Raw genomic sequence first — 17,669 nt, forward strand, 5'->3', positions numbered from 1 at the left:
CCTTCAGTAAGCTGTGCCCCCCATCCTCCTTTTTGGTCCCACTTCAATCCACGGCAAAGCCTTATACATATTCTATGTTTTGCCACCTTAATACACAAAATATTTTTGCTTCACACCTCAAGTTTGTTTTGTCTTGTTAAGGTTTTGTTACAGCATAAAGCTATTGTCTGAATGTTTACTGTGTAGGAAAGATTTGTCCAAGGTGAGGCTTCCACCTTTTATAATTGAAGAGTTACAGTCCAGCTTGTTGTTACTCTTACAGTGAAAAGCTGTGTTTTTTCTGTTCCAGAGGCATTCAAATGCATCACAGTCACTCTGTGAAATTATTCGTTTAAGCAGAGACCAGATGTTACAAGTACAGAACAGTTCAGAACCGGATCCACTGCTTGCAAGTCTAGAGAAGTAAGTTGGCTTGCTTCATTTCTGATTTTATTTTCAGTTCATAAAAAATAAGTTATAATTTCTGACCTTGAAAACCATTAGAAATGGCAAGCTCCACTTTGCCATTGAATTTTCTTGACTGTCATCTGTGTAGTTCAAAATAATTCATCACGTAAGCAGAGTCCACCTGGAGGATTCTTGGGGTCCTCTTTCTTGTCTCATTAAAGTATTTCCTACTCTTCCAGAGTTAGTGGGATCAAACACGTGGAGGTCAGCGATACTTTGCGGTGTATACATGGGAGACTTTTGCTTTGATCTGTTACTTGTAAATTAATCCGAGTGTGTGTTTCTGCCAGAGAAGATTCTTCTCTATTCCCTTCTTCATTTGGCTGGTTATAGGTTTAGGTTTGTGAGGCTGTTGTGGCAAGCTGAATCAGGTTTTTGGTCCTTTTTGTAGTGTTGTTTCTCACTAGATCCTATGGAAGGATCTACACCTAGATCAATGGAAGGAATAGGAAAGCATGATTGGGACAGTGAGGATGGGAATGATTGTCCTAGTGGTACTTGCTAGCTTGAAATAGCTACTAGTTTTCATTGTATTATTCTTTTATTAATGTTACATGGGCAACTGGTAGCTACTTCTCTTAACAGATGTATCCTGAGGTAGTGTTTTATCTGATGCCAATACTTTTTCTTTTCAGGCAAGAAATCATAGAGCAGCTGCTATCTAATATTTTTCATAAAGAAAAAAATGAATCTGCAATAGTCAGTGCAATCCAAATACTGTTGACCTTACTTGAGACAAGACGACAGACGTAAGTGTTCTTTTTTTGCTTAAATTACGCCTGCATAATTTAACTACTGTTCAGCAATAGTGAGTGTCTTCATGTACTTATGACTGAACCATTTTTGTGGCCTGTTGTAGCTGAAGAGGTAAAAGAGCAAACCAAACGATTGCAGTTGGCATTACTGCACTTTCACCAAATGACTGGTCTTTCTGCTGTTTTTTCTATAAGCTAATTTGTGCCACTTGGCAGCTCAGGCTAATTACATTACTCTCTTCCTTGTATCCAGAAAGAAACTGATGAAAATACTTACAGTGCAGTGAGGAGGTATTGACTTTTTAAGAAGTTATTTCTAATTTTATTACAACCTCATGTTGAAAAACTGCTCAACTGCTGTACTCTGTGGTACATTCAAGTTGTTCATGTTGTTCAGGATAGTTGAGTAAAACTCTTCTTCTGCCTCAAAAGAGGAAATAGAACAGCTGTAATGTATAATCTCAAAACCATATTGGAGATTTCAAGCACAATAAACCTAAAAATACTAGGGCTAGTGTTGGAAAAATCTTGTTCAGCTGTTACTTGATATTTTGTATTCGTAACCTTGTGTTTTTACTTGCCTCTTCATTGTTTTCACATGCCTTCAGAACCATGACACACTCAAAATAATACTTTAAAGATGTTTTACAGCTAGTTTTGGTATTAATTATCAGATTCTCATTGTGTGTGTTTTAGATTTGAAGGCCATATAGAGATCTGTCCTCCTGGCATGAGCAATTCAAAATATTTGGTCAATAAAAGTGTTTTAGAAGCCATAAAAGCACGACTTTCATCCTTCCATGAACTCCTACTTGAGCCTCCAAAAGTAAGTGAAACCTTGTGTTACCAAATTAATTGAAACAAGACTGTCACTGTGCAACTGTGTTTTAGGCAAGTGATAATAACAAAACAAACCTAGTTTGACAAATTTTGGGCAAGTGCCCAGGCTTCTTCTTAGCCTATTGAGAGCTTTGCTGTTCTTTAGTCTTGACCCTGAACCAATGTGTTCTGCTAATTGATACGCTTTCCAGTTTAAACTTTGTTTAATTGGCAGAATAGCCTTGAAGCAATTACTACTTTCAGAAAGCAATGAAGAGAGATTTCCTGTATATACTTAAAGTGGGTCCTGCTTTCTGCTTGGAAATCTGATCCAGATAAGAAATGCAGACTGTGAAGGCAGTAGTAGTTGGGAACGTTGGCATGGCCCAGATGAGGCCTACACAATTGCCCTAGACTTGCCCACAACTCAAGTAGGCTGGCTCTGCAGCATGCACCCTGCACTCTAAGCATGTTGAATTCCTTGGGCTTTTTAACTGATTCAGGCAACTTATCTATGTCATGCTGTTTGATGCAAAAGATAAATACAGGATGTATAAATAGGGGGTTTACCTATGATCCATTTTCACTGGCAGAATTTCAGCTGAAGCATGGCACTCTAAACTGGGTGCCACAGTCCATAAGGGAGAAGGACTTGTGTGCCAAAGTGAAAATAAAGACCAGAGATGGATAAAGTACCACATGGGGGGATCAGAGTAGTGTTAAAGTTTATTTTAGCCTAAGGAAGATGAGACCTCAATATTTCCAAATGCTGAAGAGGTAATAAAGAAACTGTCTTGTCTTTATGGCAACAACATGGCAAGATACAGGTCTATATTACAATAAAAGCAGGGTCATATTAGATACTTGAGCAACATATTCAATAACTTCAGTAGATGACTTACTCAAAAGCTATGTATGTTCAACTATTAGAAAATACTCATTTTGAGCATCCTTAGATTTTTGTCATATGTGAGGAATGGCGTAAACAAACTAGTAGGATGTCAGTTTCTTTTTCTGGTGCACGGGTGGCACTGATCAGGCAAGAATAACATCCAGTGGTAATGGTCTTGTCAAAATGTGTTTGTACCTTAAGATAGGAGGATATTTTCATTATGAATTTCTATGCCAGTTGCATATTTGCTGCAAGATTTTTAGGTCTTATAGTAGCTAATACCAGTTTTTCTTACTGGCTGGTTATGTGACGCAGTTCTGGTTTAACTGGCTAAAATGAGAGTAAGACACCAGAGGAGCTCATTGCTTAATGAGGTTGGTTTTAAGTTGGGTTGTTGAGACATTACAATATTCATTAAAATATTCACAGACTATCCACCTAGCTGTTTTTAGTATATTGTAGCAATGTAGACTATAGCTGGATTGACTAGCAAGGGTTTCCTAGGAAGTATCTCTTAAGTCCTTTCAGGATTGGGTAGAATGCATCTACTTTGAGATCCTCTCTGTAGTTAACAAATTTTTACGGTGTTGCTGATTTCATGTGGCTGTTTTTACTGTTTTCTGTGGCTCATTTTAGTTAAATTCTGTTGTGTTCAGAATAAAAAAATTGGGGTTTTGCAGGGTGAGGGCAAGACTTAAGGACTAATTGTATCTCTGTTTTAAGCACTACTCTGTCATTGTGCATAGTAATGATGAGCTGGTATTTTAATGGATTTTATGTGTGTACCATTTTCTTTTTCAGAAAAGTGTCATGAAGACAACCTGGGGTGTATTGGATCCACCTGTGGGAAACACACGTTTAAATGTGATTAGATTAATATCTAGCCTTCTACAGACAAACACAAGCAGTGTGAATCAGGAGCTCATAGAGCTTAACAGCATAGGAGTAATACTGGTAAGAACTTTGTGCTGTCTGTATTTTTATGGTTTGTTATTAAGATTTAATATATTTTTTCTATCACTGCAAATAATTTACTAGCCTAATTTTTCAGACTGTTGTGGCTTTTCTTGCACCATTTAAGAACCCTTAATATTAGATTTACTGTTAAATGTTGACTTCTGACAGATGCATTTTCCTCTGACCACTTGAATTGTTCTTACTCTCTATCACCTTCATAAATACATTAGGTGGTTTTCTTAACAGGCTTATTTTTTTACCTGTGTGTTCTCAAGTTTTCAACCACGTTCAAGGCTTCCCTGCTTGTTTTCATTCTTTTCCTAAATTGTTCCTTCAGAATCTCCTTTTCCTCTCCGTAACAGACATTGCATCAAATGGTATCTCAGCATTGTCCTATAAAGGGACAGATATTCTTGGTAGCTTGTATGCCTTCAGTCCTCTAAAACCAAGATGTTGCACAACAAACTTTCAGTCAGTTAATTCACTGATTTTGCAAATGTGTTTTAGTCTAAAATTGCTTTTTGCTCCAACTAATTGATGCAGTTACATTTGTAATGTCTTCATCTCAATTCCTCTTCATAACTCGAGTTTGCAACCAGGTGCTAAGCTCACCATAACCTACATTCTCCTGGGTATGTTGTGTATGGGAATGTACATGCTGTGAACACCTGTATGTTCTTATAAGGAGGTTCTTTTGTAAACCAAGTTCAGTGAGGTTTGAACATGCTTTTCTGTTGCAGGTTTTATGTAAAGAAAGAAAAAGTAATTATAGCCATGTAAACTTCTCGGTGCTTCATGCTGTTTGCTGAAACAGCAGTGCTTTACTGTGCAGACCTGACTGTTAGGAAAAGTATTAGTCTAGCTCTAGTAGCATATGGGAGGATGTCCTTAGTTTACAAGGAAACTTGGAGGGATTTGGAATCTTTAGCTGTGTTTTGAATGAAACTTAAATTGTTAAATACTGTTCCAGTCACTGCAAATATTACTATCATTTTACCCATGACAGAGTCATTTGAGTTTTGCAGTTAGTAGTAGTCTAAAATAACTGGACATAGAGCTTGAAAAAGTCTTTTAAGAGGGAAAATTTGGAGAACCAGGAATATGACTAAATGAACACTACTTTAGCTCAACTTCAGCATTTGTTTGTCTTGTGTAGTGCATTTAATAATCTTAAACTGCATCTAGATTACCTGAGGCAGCCTTCTGTAATAGAAGAATAAAATCAATAGATGATGGGTTCAAAACAGGTAGATAGGATTTTGTAAGGAATGTCACTCAGGTGAGGAGCACATTATAAATGGTATTGTAGATGCTAGAAGGTTAAGTGAACTCAAAGAGAAGTCTCTCAAGGGCTGCTCAGGTCATTAATAATACTTCTGACTTGTGGAGACTCTGGACTGCAGCTAGAAGCAGTGTAAGTGGGGAAGGTCATTCCTCCCTTCATTCTCTGGACATGCAGTGTTGGTTACCACAGCTTAAAATCCAGTTAGAGCTGATGGTTTTTTTCTGATCCAGTATTCTAATCCTTGTGCTCACATCATAGCAAGCACAATAATTAACTTTTTGTAGGTCACAAGGTTTCTCTTGCACAATAATACTTATTATAAAACTTACAGAATTTGTTCCTGTGTAATAATTCAGATGACTTGCTGGGGCGAGACTATTGCTTGTGTTTAATGAAAAGACCTTGGTTTTGTAAGCCTTGTTGAATTTGTTTTTCAGGACATGTTCTTTAAGTACACATGGAATAACTTTTTGCATACGCAAGTAGAAATCTGTATTGCATTGATTCTTGCAAATCCTCTTGAAAGCACAGAAAATGGCACAATTACAGATCAGGATTCCACTGGGGACAATCTCTTGCTGAAACATGTACGTTCTGGGTTTTTGGGAATCTCTTCAATTTTCCTATCTCCCGGCTGTGGTAGCAGTTACTCTTACGTAGAACATACCCTGATTTTACTTTATGTATAGAATGAACACGAATATTTTTCTGGTTTTCCTTACTATGTCCATTTAGGGTGCTAAAGCTGAAAGTGCCATAGAGTAGACTTGCTGCCCTGAAGCGAGCATGAGTGGAGAGGTGCAAATACTTATTTTCCTTGAAGTTCCTCTTACTTTAAGTATTAAAATTGCTATTTCAATAGCTTTATGCTACCACAACTCAGCAGCTGTAAAGAGAAGTGGAAATAATGTAGGTTTAGCTTTTAGGTTTCTGGTTGGAATATAACTGCTGCTTTTGAACTTTTTAAACCCTTTGAAATTTTTTATCCTGAACCTGAAATTAGTTGTCTTGTAAGACTTTAGTATTTGTTAAAAGCAACCATAAAATGCATTATAGTGTTCCACTTTACTGCTACTAAGCGTTCTTTGCTCTTATTTTTTTTGATAGCTCTTCCTTAAGTGCCAATTAATAGAACGAATACTTGAAGCATGGGAGATGAATGAGAAGAAACAGTGAGTAACTAGTTTCCTTATTACCTGCAATTGTCCACATAAGACTTGAATTGTGAAATGGATGTATGACCAATTCGTAACTGCACTGGCAGTGTTCTTAAAACACTCATATGTTAATATTTGGATTAAAGCTTTCTCTCATACTATATTTTGGTAGCATTGTAAGGCTTTTTCCCATGACTATTGGAGAATACAATAGTTTGTCATTCTTGCTGTATGTTTGTGAGAAGGGAGCAGACTGTTGTAAGTAATTCACTCCTTTATCCAATTTTGCACAGGTAGGACTCCAAGTATAAAATATAAGCCTGTAAGATAATATGAAAGTATGTTTCAGCTTAGCTGCTCCAGGAAATTATTTCTTTTATGCATTTGTATTCTGTCACCTTATGATGAGCAGCTGTAGAGGCTTGAGGGTGACTGCTTTCTGCTGGTGAAAATGTGACACAGCAAAAAGCTATTTATTTCACTGGGACTAATAAGCATTTGCTAATAGAAGATACAGTCATATTCCAGATTTTTTTGGCTAGGCAATTACAAGTCAGTTCAAGCACTCTTTATGGCATATCATGTATTAGAAATTACAACCTTCTGCCATCATCACATGTTGCTTGTTTTAAATGTACTTGTTACTTAAGCAGTCAAGGAAATAAGACAGAAATCTCTCAAGTTGCTGCTGTAAAGAATGCTTCATGTATGACATCTTGCACTGACATAATGTGATTTCAGTTACTTCCTGTTAGATTATAATGGTGGAAAATCAAGAAATGTGGCTTGTGTTTACATAATCTCTTTCCTGAACTGCTGGCACTTTATAAAGCTCTCAGTCAAGTTTATGGGAGATTTGTCTTGCTAATTGAGTGGGTCTTTCTGGATTTTTTTTTTTATTTTTCTTTTTAAAAAGCTGATGTAGCAAATGCCTGGTTAGCTTGTAGCTAAATGCTAGAAATTCAGTGTAAGTCAGAGCTCCCACTTGAGCTCCTTTGATCAGATATAGGATGGTTCCAGCTGATCATCATCATACCATAAAACCTGGTAATTCCTGTGTCTACAGAGCAGTTCAGTTACAAAAAAATGTTCAAACTGCCTTGTAACTACTTTTGTTATGTAACATTTCAAGAAAGCAATGATCTAAACAAATTTCAGTTGCTTGTACCTTTCCAGCTCTGTATGCTAAATGAAATGTTAAAAGTTTGCAGTGCTAGAGCACATTTAGGATTTAAGTTTTTTCCTTTTCTGATCATGAACTTAAAGCTCTGAGAGAATGTTTGGTGCATTGGGGTTGAGAAAAATACTATCAGCAACAGAAATTTCCTAATAAATAAGTCTTCCAAACCAGCTCAGTGTAGTCCAACCAGTTGGTATCTTAAATTCTCGAGCCTTTTGGGAACCTTTAGTTTTAGAATACAACTCCTCTGTTTAAGAACCCCTGCACTGTTTGTCATGGGTAACTTCTTGACTCTGCTAGTGTGTTGCATAATGAAATACAGTGGCACAGTTGCTCTGAATGTGGGCAGATGAATTCCTTTTGTCTCTTGCAGGGCTGAAGGAGGAAGACGGCATGGCTATATGGGTCATCTGACACGGATAGCAAACTGCATTGTGCATAGTACAGATAAGGGGCCAAACAGTACACAAGTTCAACAGCTCATCAAAGGTAATGTTAATGGCCTTACATTTGTCTTTATGGCTTGCATTATCAAATTTTGAGGAAATGAATCGAATGTAAATTAAAGGCAGCTGTTGGATGAAAGAAAATATTATTCCTGACATGTTCAGTTTAAAAGAAGACATCCTTAAACAAACAGCCTTCAAGTACCTAAAGGAGGCCTACGAGAAAGCTGGAGGACTTTTTACAAAAGAGTGCAGTGACAGAACAAGGGGAATGGCTTTAAACTGGCAGAGGGGAGATTCAGATTAGATACTAGGCAGAAGTTCTTCCCTGTGAGAGTGGTGAGGCGCTGGCACAGGTTGCCCCGAGAAAGCTGTGGCTGCCCCATCCCTGGCAGTGTTCAAGGCCAGGTTGGACGGGGCTTGGAGCAACCTGGTCTAGTGGAAGGTGTCCCTGCCCATGGCAGAGGGTTGGAACTGGATGAGCTTTAAGGCCCCTTCCAACTCAGACCATTCTATGGCTTTGTGATGAGTCTGTGACCCTTAAATATATGCTTAAATGCAATGAAATGGTGACCTGCTTTATTTAGACTTAACTAGATGGAATAATCCTTAAGGATTTAGGAGGATTCTGGTATATCAGAAGAGAAAATTAAAAACAAAGTCATACTTCATTGTCAGTAGTATCAAATTGAGGAAATTTTTGTTTCCTACCCTAGAGCTTCCAGAGGAGGTCAGAGAGCGATGGGAGTCATTCTGCACAAACTCTTTAGGAGAAACTAACAAGAGGAATACAGTGGACCTGGTAAGTGAGGATGGGTAAGACATCAAAATTGCTGCTGTTTACTTGGGAGCAGTTTCTTCTTGTCAGCAGCACAACCAGTCTTCCTAATTACCATTATTATTTAGTTGCTGAGCTGATAATTTTTTATTTTACTTTTCAACTAATGCCATATCATTAATATTTTGTACATGAATCTTGAAGTAGCTCAATTTGTATAGCTTATCCCAGACCAAGAAGGAAGATTTCTATACAGCTTCAAGTGAGTGACCTTGAAAGCTTCTGTCTACTTGAACAGTGCAAACTGAAACTGCAGGAGCTGGTATTAAATGGCTTTATCGACAGTATGTAAATGATTCGATGTAAATTTAATGGGAAAATGCTACCTGCATCCCATTGCATGTGGCAGTGACCTTGCTTAAGTAACTTGCATGCTTCTGTTGTGCACCTGTGACATTTCTGTGCACAGCAGTAATGATTCCACTTTTACAAAAAAAGCTAAACGTAAGTATGAAGAGGTGTTGTGTGCTCACATTAAACCTACAGTTTAAGAGTAATCAGTTGGAGACTTTAATAAGCAGAGGCTATTTCCAATGTCAACGGGCAAATTAATGAATTTTGATATTACCCGGCTTCTCCAGGACTGGAGTGCTTTCCATGTGGCTTCATTAACTTGTGCTGGTGCTATATTTGGTCTGTAATACTAATAGTCTGTTAAATTTGCTATTTCAGCATAATATAGCAACTGGGAACATAATGCTGACATGGTGTGTGGCAATAGCAGCAACAGGAAATTAATCTGAAACTGTGCAACTTGTGGACAAAACCAAGATAGTACAGATTGCATTCACAAGCTCATGGGAAAAATACTAAAAAGTTCATAGCACTCGTAGAATAATGGTATTTGCCTCTTGTTAGAAGCTACTTCATCAAGGCCAAGAGTTGAGTCATCTGAAGAGGCAGAATTTTAAGCTGATATATAATTAAAAACATTATAATTAGATCTTTAGATGTGAGTATTGTGCACAGTTCTGGTGTCCTCAACATAAAAAGGACATGGAGCTGCTGGAGCAAGTTCAGAGGAGGGCCACGAGGACAGTAAGAGGACTGGAGCACCTCCCATATGAAGACAGGCTGAGAAAGTTGGGGCTGTTCAGCCTGGAGAGGAGAGAAGGCTGCGTGGAGGCCTCACAGCAGCCTTCCAGTATCTGAAGGGGGCCTACAAGGATGCTGGGGAGGGACTCTTCATTAGGGACTGTAGTGGTAGGACAAGGGGTAATGGCTTTAAACTTAAACAGGGGATGTTTAGGTTACATATAAGGAAGAAGTTCTTCACTGTGAGGGTGGTGAGGCACTGGAATGGGTTGCCCAAGGAAGTTGTGAATGCTCCAACCCTGGAGGTGTTCAAGGACAGGTTGGACAGAGCCTTGGGTGACATAGTTTAGTGTGTGGTGTCCCTGCTCATGGCAGGGGGGTTGGATCTAGATGATCTTAAGGTCCTTTCCAACCCTGACTATTCTATGATTCTATGATTTACTTGGACATACTTGATATAGTAACAGTAAAACTTCATTTACAAGATATCTCCAAACTTCGCAGTATTCAGTTGAATAGAAACACAAAGCATTAAAATAAATCCTTGTAGCTAAAATGCCATCTGGAAAATACTGTGTCTTTTGAATTTCTGAAGTTGTAGGCTTTGTTTCTGCTTGTGTGATCAATTCTCATGAGCCTTGGATTAGCATTTAGCTCGAAAATAAGCAGTAATGGATAGTACAGTGTGGTGTAGGAGATACTAAAAGGCAGATCTTACCGAAAACTCAGCCTGTTGTCTTACTGAATCATATTTAAGTTATGATTACTGTATGGGTACATCCTGAAAGCACAGCCCTACAGTATTTCTTCCCAGATGTACTGTCCCATATATCCATGCTTTGGTTTCCATAGATCTGTACTCTCCACCTATAAATTGGACAATTAGGTATATCTGAGTGTTTGAGCTTTTTGAGTGGATGAAAGTATCCTGGATTAAAACAACAGATTATTAGAACTAATATTTATACCTGATTTAAATTGCAGATTCTTAGTGTTTCCAGAGTAAGATCTTAAGCACACCTTTCTTAATTTTCAGTAGATTAGCCTTAAAATTATTGTTGGGTAGATGAGTAGACTTACTTGATTCATAGTTTCCTGTCCTAAGCAAGCTGTTGAGCAGAATCTAGTCACGGGTGATACAATAGTTAAGCACGTAGTTCCTGACCCGAGTGGCAGAACTGTGGTTTACTGTCACATGTGATCATCTTCAGTCAATTTACTGGATTTACTAAAGCTCAGATGATCTGGTCTTTATGCATACTCTTATGTTGTGTAGTTCATTTTAAAAATATGTAAGTAAGTTAGATGTGTGAAGGTTATGGAGATAACTGATCTCATGAATACTTTAAATGCTTCAGCCATTTAGTGCTGATTGTCCTTCTGGTAGAAGGTTTGACCACTACAGAGTAGTTTTCTAACCAATAAAAGGTTCTGCTACAGTGGCCAGCAGGACCAGGAAAATGGTCATCCCCCTGTGAGCACTGCTGAGGCTGCACCTAAAATCCTGTGTTCATTCTGTGCCCGTTGCTACAAGAGAGAGATTGAGTTGCTGGAGCAGGTCCATAGAAGAGCAACAGAGCTAGTGAAGGGTCTGGAGCGCAGGTCTGATGAGGAATGGCTGAAGGAACTGGGGGTATTTAGGCTGGAGAAGAGAAGGCTCAGGGGGGACCTTATTGCCCTGTATATTCCAGGGACTGTTTTATGCAGTGTAGCAGTTGGGAAAACTAAAAATAATTGTATCTTGTTTTGGTACAAAAATGAAGATTCAGCCAGATAGTATGGATATACTTGAGTGGCTATCATATACTGTGCAAATGACTGAATTCCTTTGTATAGGTTACTACCTGCCACATTCATTCTTCCAGTGATGATGAAATTGACTTTAAAGAAACTGGCTTTTCACAGGATTCATCTTTGCAGCAGGTGAGTTGAATTCTTTCGACAGTGTAAGTTGATCTTCCTGTAAAAATAAATAAGACTTTTTTTTTAAAAAAAAAGAAAAAGCAGTGGAACTTGTATTTCTATCACAAGCAAATACAAGTCTAGAAACCTTTATTTTAAACTTATGCATGTACACAACTGTGGTCAGAGAGGTATGTTTTTTAACACATCTCTGTCTTGGTGTTTCTTCCAGTTGTTAGTCTTAGATCATGCTGTGGATGCATATCTCTACTCATTGTGCCTAAGAACACATTTTATATGCCAACTGTCTGGCCAAGTTAAACATAGTTTCTGTAGTTCTTACTAGATGTAGAAGTTTGAAATGGTGGCTTCTGATTGTGTTTTCTGGCAAGTTTGAATTGCTATGGAAGCAAATCTGGGTTTCAGTTTACTTTTGTTATAGGTTGTATCTATCAGCTTGAGTGTTTCTGACTTTATAGACTCGTGGTACCCAGTGAGCTTACATAGCTAGATCTTCCTGAACTAAGTTTCCAATGAACTTGATCACTTATTTTTTAATGCAGTATATGCTTTTGTCAACTCATTTATGACTGTTTCAGAGATAGTTGTTCATCATTTGGCTCTATGAAAAAGAGAAGAATGCCTAGGGAATTTTCAGATCAGCCAGGCTTGTGTCCATCTTGAAGTTTTAATGCTTTAAAGCTGACTAATTGATAGCTACACCATGTTTAATATGACATTAGAGTATTTTTGCAGTGAGTGATTATGGAGAACCTGGGTGCCATTTTGATGAAGAATGACAGCTTTTCTGTAATAGGACTGTCCTACTTGCAGTATGCATCTCTTGCAGTTACTTCACTGGTGGTGAAAGTGAAAACCACATGGCACATGACTGCCAATAGATTTCTTATACCAAACACATTATTAATCAAAATCTTTCAGCACTCACTAACAGTTGTGTAGTAACTACCTAGTCTTAAGACTTGCTTTGGAACTTTATGTATCTTATGGTTTGATAGTAAGTCGTTGCTTGTCTAAACTTGAGTTGTGGGTGGTGGCTGAACTTCTAAGAATCTGATGCATTTTTATCTGATTTGGTGATTTATTTTTTTTTCTTTTTTTAAATTTTGTGCATGTAAGATGCACCTGACTACAAACTTGATCAGTTGGGTGGCATCTGTAGCAGCTCCAGCGAGAAAGTAAAATCCTTAAATCCTCTATGCTTTTCCTGCATCCCCTTAATGTCTGCTGTGTCTGGGCATTCCCTGCAGTTCCAGGTAGTTAATTGAGAAAAGCAGATGGTGCAGTGCTCTCTCTTTCAAGTTTGTCACCACCTTCTTCGTCTTACCACCACCACCACCACCATCCCACCCCACTCTGTCTGAGAAAAGCAGATGGTGCAGTGCTCTCTCGAAATTTCAAGTTTGTCACCACCTTCTTTGTCTTACCACCACCACCACCATCCCACCCCACTCTGTTTGTGAAATACACTTGCTAAAGTGGCTTTGTGGAGAAAGCGTGATACCAGCCAAGATAAGTCACTGATGGGAAATGCATTGAAATTACTTAAAGCATTCTTCAGCTGCACAAATTCATTCATGAAGGTGTCTCTGGCTTCAGATAGGATATGTTATTCTAGACCAGTAGCTACCAGAGGAGACAGGAGGTAAATTTTCAAAATTCAAGTGGACCCATTAGGAATTGGATAAGGGGAAAAAATACTGAGGAACTCATTCATCTTTGATTTATTTTTGTCAAATTTAACTTTTGCCTGTGCAGAATTACATTTGCTATGACTTCTTTCTTTTCCAAATCTAGTTTGATGCTGTTGTCTTCTAATGAAGACTCTCAGTTCCAGAAAGGAAGGTTTCTTTTTTCTCCCCTCTCCTTTTTTCTCAGAGACACCTTTTCTAAGTAACACTTCAAAACTGACATTGCTGAAAGTGTTCTGTCACCTTGTTCTGGGTAGTAAGGTTTCTTGTGCCAGCAGCATTTAATGTGCTGTCCTGCTGTGGCTTGGGAAACTAATGCTGTAGGAAAGCATCGCTTCTCTGTTCTCCACTAGCTCAGTACCACTTTCTGTCTCTTAAGCATACTGAAAAGATATGAGAGAGAGATTTGAGAATGGGATGGTACTGCCTAAGGTCTGAGATACACTAACAGTTCAGAACTGCATTTCATATACTTACTGTATACAATTTTGACATAGTGATCAAGTTTCACACTAGTTTTGCAAGTAACTGATACCATAAAATTCATGTCTTTAATTTTGTTTATCCTGGTGAATGGTATTCTTAATAGTTGCACCTTTTGTAAAACAGAGTAAGTCTCTTTAATTTACATGGCTTTTTTCTTCCCATGGGGGTAATTCACTAATGGCCTTTTGTAAAACAGAATAAGTCTCTTTAATTTACATGGCTTTTTTTCTTCCCATGGGGGTAATTCACTAATGTCTTTCAGTCACATGCACTTTTTAGTATCTGTAATAGTGAATATACTTTACAGGAAGGGAGAGGTCAAACTAGTGTAAAAGCAGAGGAATTAATTTATAGGTAAGACGGTCAGTAATTTATTGACCAGCTGTGTAATGTTGATAAACTGACTGTGTGAGTATCAAGTCCTGAAGTTTTCAGAACTATGACACTTTAAAATTTAGGATCAAAATGGAAAAGAGTTCTTGCTTTGGCCTGGCTTAGCCCTACCAGTCATGAGGGTTTTTTCAGACCTACTCCCAGCCCTGATCATGTCTGTGTACCTCATCCTTCTATAGATCTCCTTTTTTTGTCCAGTTTTTGTAGTGCCTTAATCCAAACTTTTCAGCTTTACCACCTTCTTCAAAGGTTTTGGCTATATACTCTGTCCCCTTAGTTCCCTGGGCAAGAAACCAGGACAGCTGACAGTTGTATTTCCTAGGATATCTTAGCATTGGCTAACTTTACTCATGGAAATAACACTACTAGAAGTCCTTAGAGAATGTGTGATAATTTTCCCAATGCTATAGTTAATAAGGGACAAAAGCTACTGTTATGGATAGGAAAACATGCCCATCGGCTGGCAGTTGATACTGGCATCTTTATTACATAAAAAAGGCACAGTTGAGTCAGTGACACTGCATTGAGATGTAGAATGTTCAATAGTTTTCTTCTAGATATTGAACAGACACTGCTGGTGTGTGTGACTGAGGCTGATATTTCTAGTGATAACTACGTGATAAATATGCAGCTGTGGTTTAGTATCTATCTATGATGTAATTTTTTAATTCTTACCATTTTTAAATCCATGTTATCTTGAACAAAGACAGCTTTTTCTTTTATCTAGCATATTGTGGTGTTTCACTGGTTTTTGGGCTGTATTTGGAAACGTGCTGATTAACACAAGATCAGACTAGAGATTTGACTTTCCTACTGAGAGCTGCTGCTACCTTTCAAGGCAGTAGATGTAACTAGGTGTGTAGTCAGCATTACCAGTTAAAATTCAGAGGTTAAGACGAATCCTTTTCCTGTCCTTTATGTTATGATTAGAGAGACTTTTTATTTCTTTGGAGCAAAATGGGCAAGTAGGATTTAGAGTATTGTTAGAATCATTATATCACTGTCGTTGGTCCTGGGGTTGCCAGGCCTTTTCTGATTATCAGATGCAACAAATGACGTCCAATTTTATTGACCAGTTTGGCTTCAACGATGAGAAGTTTGCTGATCAAGATGACATCGGCAAGTGAGTATAATGTTATACTGGCTTTGACTATAGTCTTGGGAGTTTCCTTTCTTACTTTTTGGCTGTATTTTTGCTGAGGATAAATACAAGCCTTTACTGATGTGAGACAGTTGTCAGTAAGTCCTGTCTTTTTGTATCATCTGTGTGCATTGATAGAAGCCTCCCTGAACAGTTTACAGAGGAAAGCAACAGCTTATCTTCCATTTCTAATGTCCTGGTGTTGCCAACATGAGAACACAGCATTTGTGAATAAATAGCTAAAATATAACTTAGCTTTTGAAAGTTCTGCCTGTCCAATGCCATCACATAGTTGGGGCCACTTTCACTTTGTCTGTGCCTCAAAAGTGATTCTGTCCTCCCCATTCCCCTTCTGCTGAATACATGTACCAGAACAGATAAATAGCTCTACTTTTAAGTTTTCCTGGAAAAGATGACAGGAACAACGCATCTGTGCGTGCATTTTTCTGTAGGGGAGAGTTAAGGAAGAGCATCGTAAATCTGCCTTTGTTTTCAAGGTCAAGGCAGTTAAGACTCGTTTCTACAAATAGGGTAAGTGATGAGGAAATGAGAATGATATTGGTCAGGTAAAAAGAAAAACAAACCACCACCAAACCAAAACAAAAACCAACCCAACCAACACCAACCCCCCCACACACACACACACAAAGTGGTCTTTCTTCAGTTCTAAGTAAACTGATGCCGTAATGGGAAAGAATGGGGGTTCTTCCTGAAAATATGGTTAATACTGATTCTTGTAAGAATTCATGTCTTGGACTGCAAGAACATACAGATAAGGGTAAAAAGCATTGCTTCAAGGTGGTTTCTAGGAGGGTAAAATACAAGGAAGTGTCTCAGTGCTCTTCTGTGAGACATGCTTAGTAAGTGATGGTTCACTGAAGCTTACATGTGCCATCTAAGAAGCACTGCTGCCTTTTTACACCACGTAATCTTCTGAGATAGATTTAAGATATGATGGGAGAGGAAGCAATTCAAGATCATGCCCTTGGTACTATATGGCCTTGCTTCCACTAGAAAATTAGTTTGCCTAATGCTGGTCTTAGTCAAAGACATGTTTGTAATCACTTCAAGCAGTGAAACTGCTTGATAACTTAATACATGAAGATGTGTAAAACATATTTAGTGTTTGGTTTGGAGAAAAAAATCTAATGATTGATTAAAAGAAAAAAAAAATAATTTTTTTCTTTAGGAAACAGAAGTTGCTACTACTTTTTCCACTTCCTCTCTTCCTGTTGAGAAGGTCCTTCTATAGAGTTAGAAGGTACAAGAACTGCTAACACAGATCTTTGCAGGATTTTGAGCTGTATCGTGGCAGAATGTAGTCAGATTAGACACTTTTGAGATACACTTTTTTCCCAGTGCATGACAGTACAGTATTTGAGATTTGCATAGATTATTTCAGTTATGCTTGTTTAGGCTTTTGAATTTTCATAGCTAAGTATTTAGGGTAGAGACAACATTGTCTTATATTTTTGTTTAACATATTTCACACAAGAATGTCAGGCCTCCCCAGTGTGGAATTTGACTGTGTTAATTTTGGAAACTACTTTGTCTTTAATCTTATGTTTTTAGATTATTGGAAAATGAGAAACATAAATTAAATGTCTTCATGTAATAATACAACATCTTGTTTTATTGTATATATCTGCTATTTTTTGTAGTGTCTCTTTTGATCGGGTCTCAGACATCAACTTTACCCTCAATACGAATGAAAGTGTAAGTATGTGTTCCTGTACTCTCAGAAGAATTAGTCTATTAAACTTTAGTGTAACCTCAAAGTTTTGACAGTGGTTGTTATATTTACTCCTTTGTGTAATATCTGGAACATAGCTACCCTACCTCGTTCCTGTATCATTAGACCTTCTAATTAGAAGACACTGTTGTGATTCTTCAAGATCATTATTCAACAGAATAGCTTCTAATTCATATGGCCAGGTTCAAGAACAGGCTTGGATCTGGTTTGTGCCTGTTGCACTCTTACAGATAGAAGCTATTTTTGTCTTCCAGTAGGATTGTGGTGACAGGAAAGTAAGGACAGAGACTTCCACCCTAGATACTACTTGTCAGTTGAACTGCAGTGAGCCGCCCTACAGAAAATAAAGCTGGAGTTACTTGGTTGTCTGAAAAGCTCTTCAGTGTCATTCTTGTATGCTGTTCTTTAAATATGATGGAAACTCCTTGCTGTTCTTTGACAGCCCACTCAGCTTGTTAGTATCTGAGTAAA

At 38.0% G+C, this 17,669-nt stretch overlaps 1 protein-coding gene across 2 annotated transcripts in view; it reads left to right on the top strand.

Moving 5' to 3' along the window:
- The window catches only part of PPP6R3 (protein phosphatase 6, regulatory subunit 3), a 45,051-nt gene that overhangs the window by 12,279 nt on the left and 15,103 nt on the right, over positions 1–17,669 (top strand). For both annotated transcript variants that reach the window (XM_010010680.1, XM_010010679.1), the window contains exons 6-16: positions 290–402; positions 1,083–1,196; positions 1,899–2,028; positions 3,715–3,867; positions 5,593–5,742; positions 6,263–6,327; positions 7,866–7,981; positions 8,655–8,740; positions 11,648–11,734; positions 15,330–15,427; positions 17,107–17,161. In XM_010010680.1, coding sequence (XP_010008982.1) covers positions 290–402; positions 1,083–1,196; positions 1,899–2,028; positions 3,715–3,867; positions 5,593–5,742; positions 6,263–6,327; positions 7,866–7,981; positions 8,655–8,740; positions 11,648–11,734; positions 15,330–15,427; positions 17,107–17,161 — 1,167 coding nt within the window. The remainder of the gene's footprint in view (positions 1–289; positions 403–1,082; positions 1,197–1,898; positions 2,029–3,714; positions 3,868–5,592; positions 5,743–6,262; positions 6,328–7,865; positions 7,982–8,654; positions 8,741–11,647; positions 11,735–15,329; positions 15,428–17,106; positions 17,162–17,669) is intronic.

This window comes from Nestor notabilis, unplaced genomic scaffold (assembly GCF_000696875.1).
Source record: "Nestor notabilis isolate BGI_N333 unplaced genomic scaffold, ASM69687v1 scaffold4783, whole genome shotgun sequence".
NCBI lineage: Eukaryota > Metazoa > Chordata > Aves > Psittaciformes > Psittacidae > Nestor > Nestor notabilis.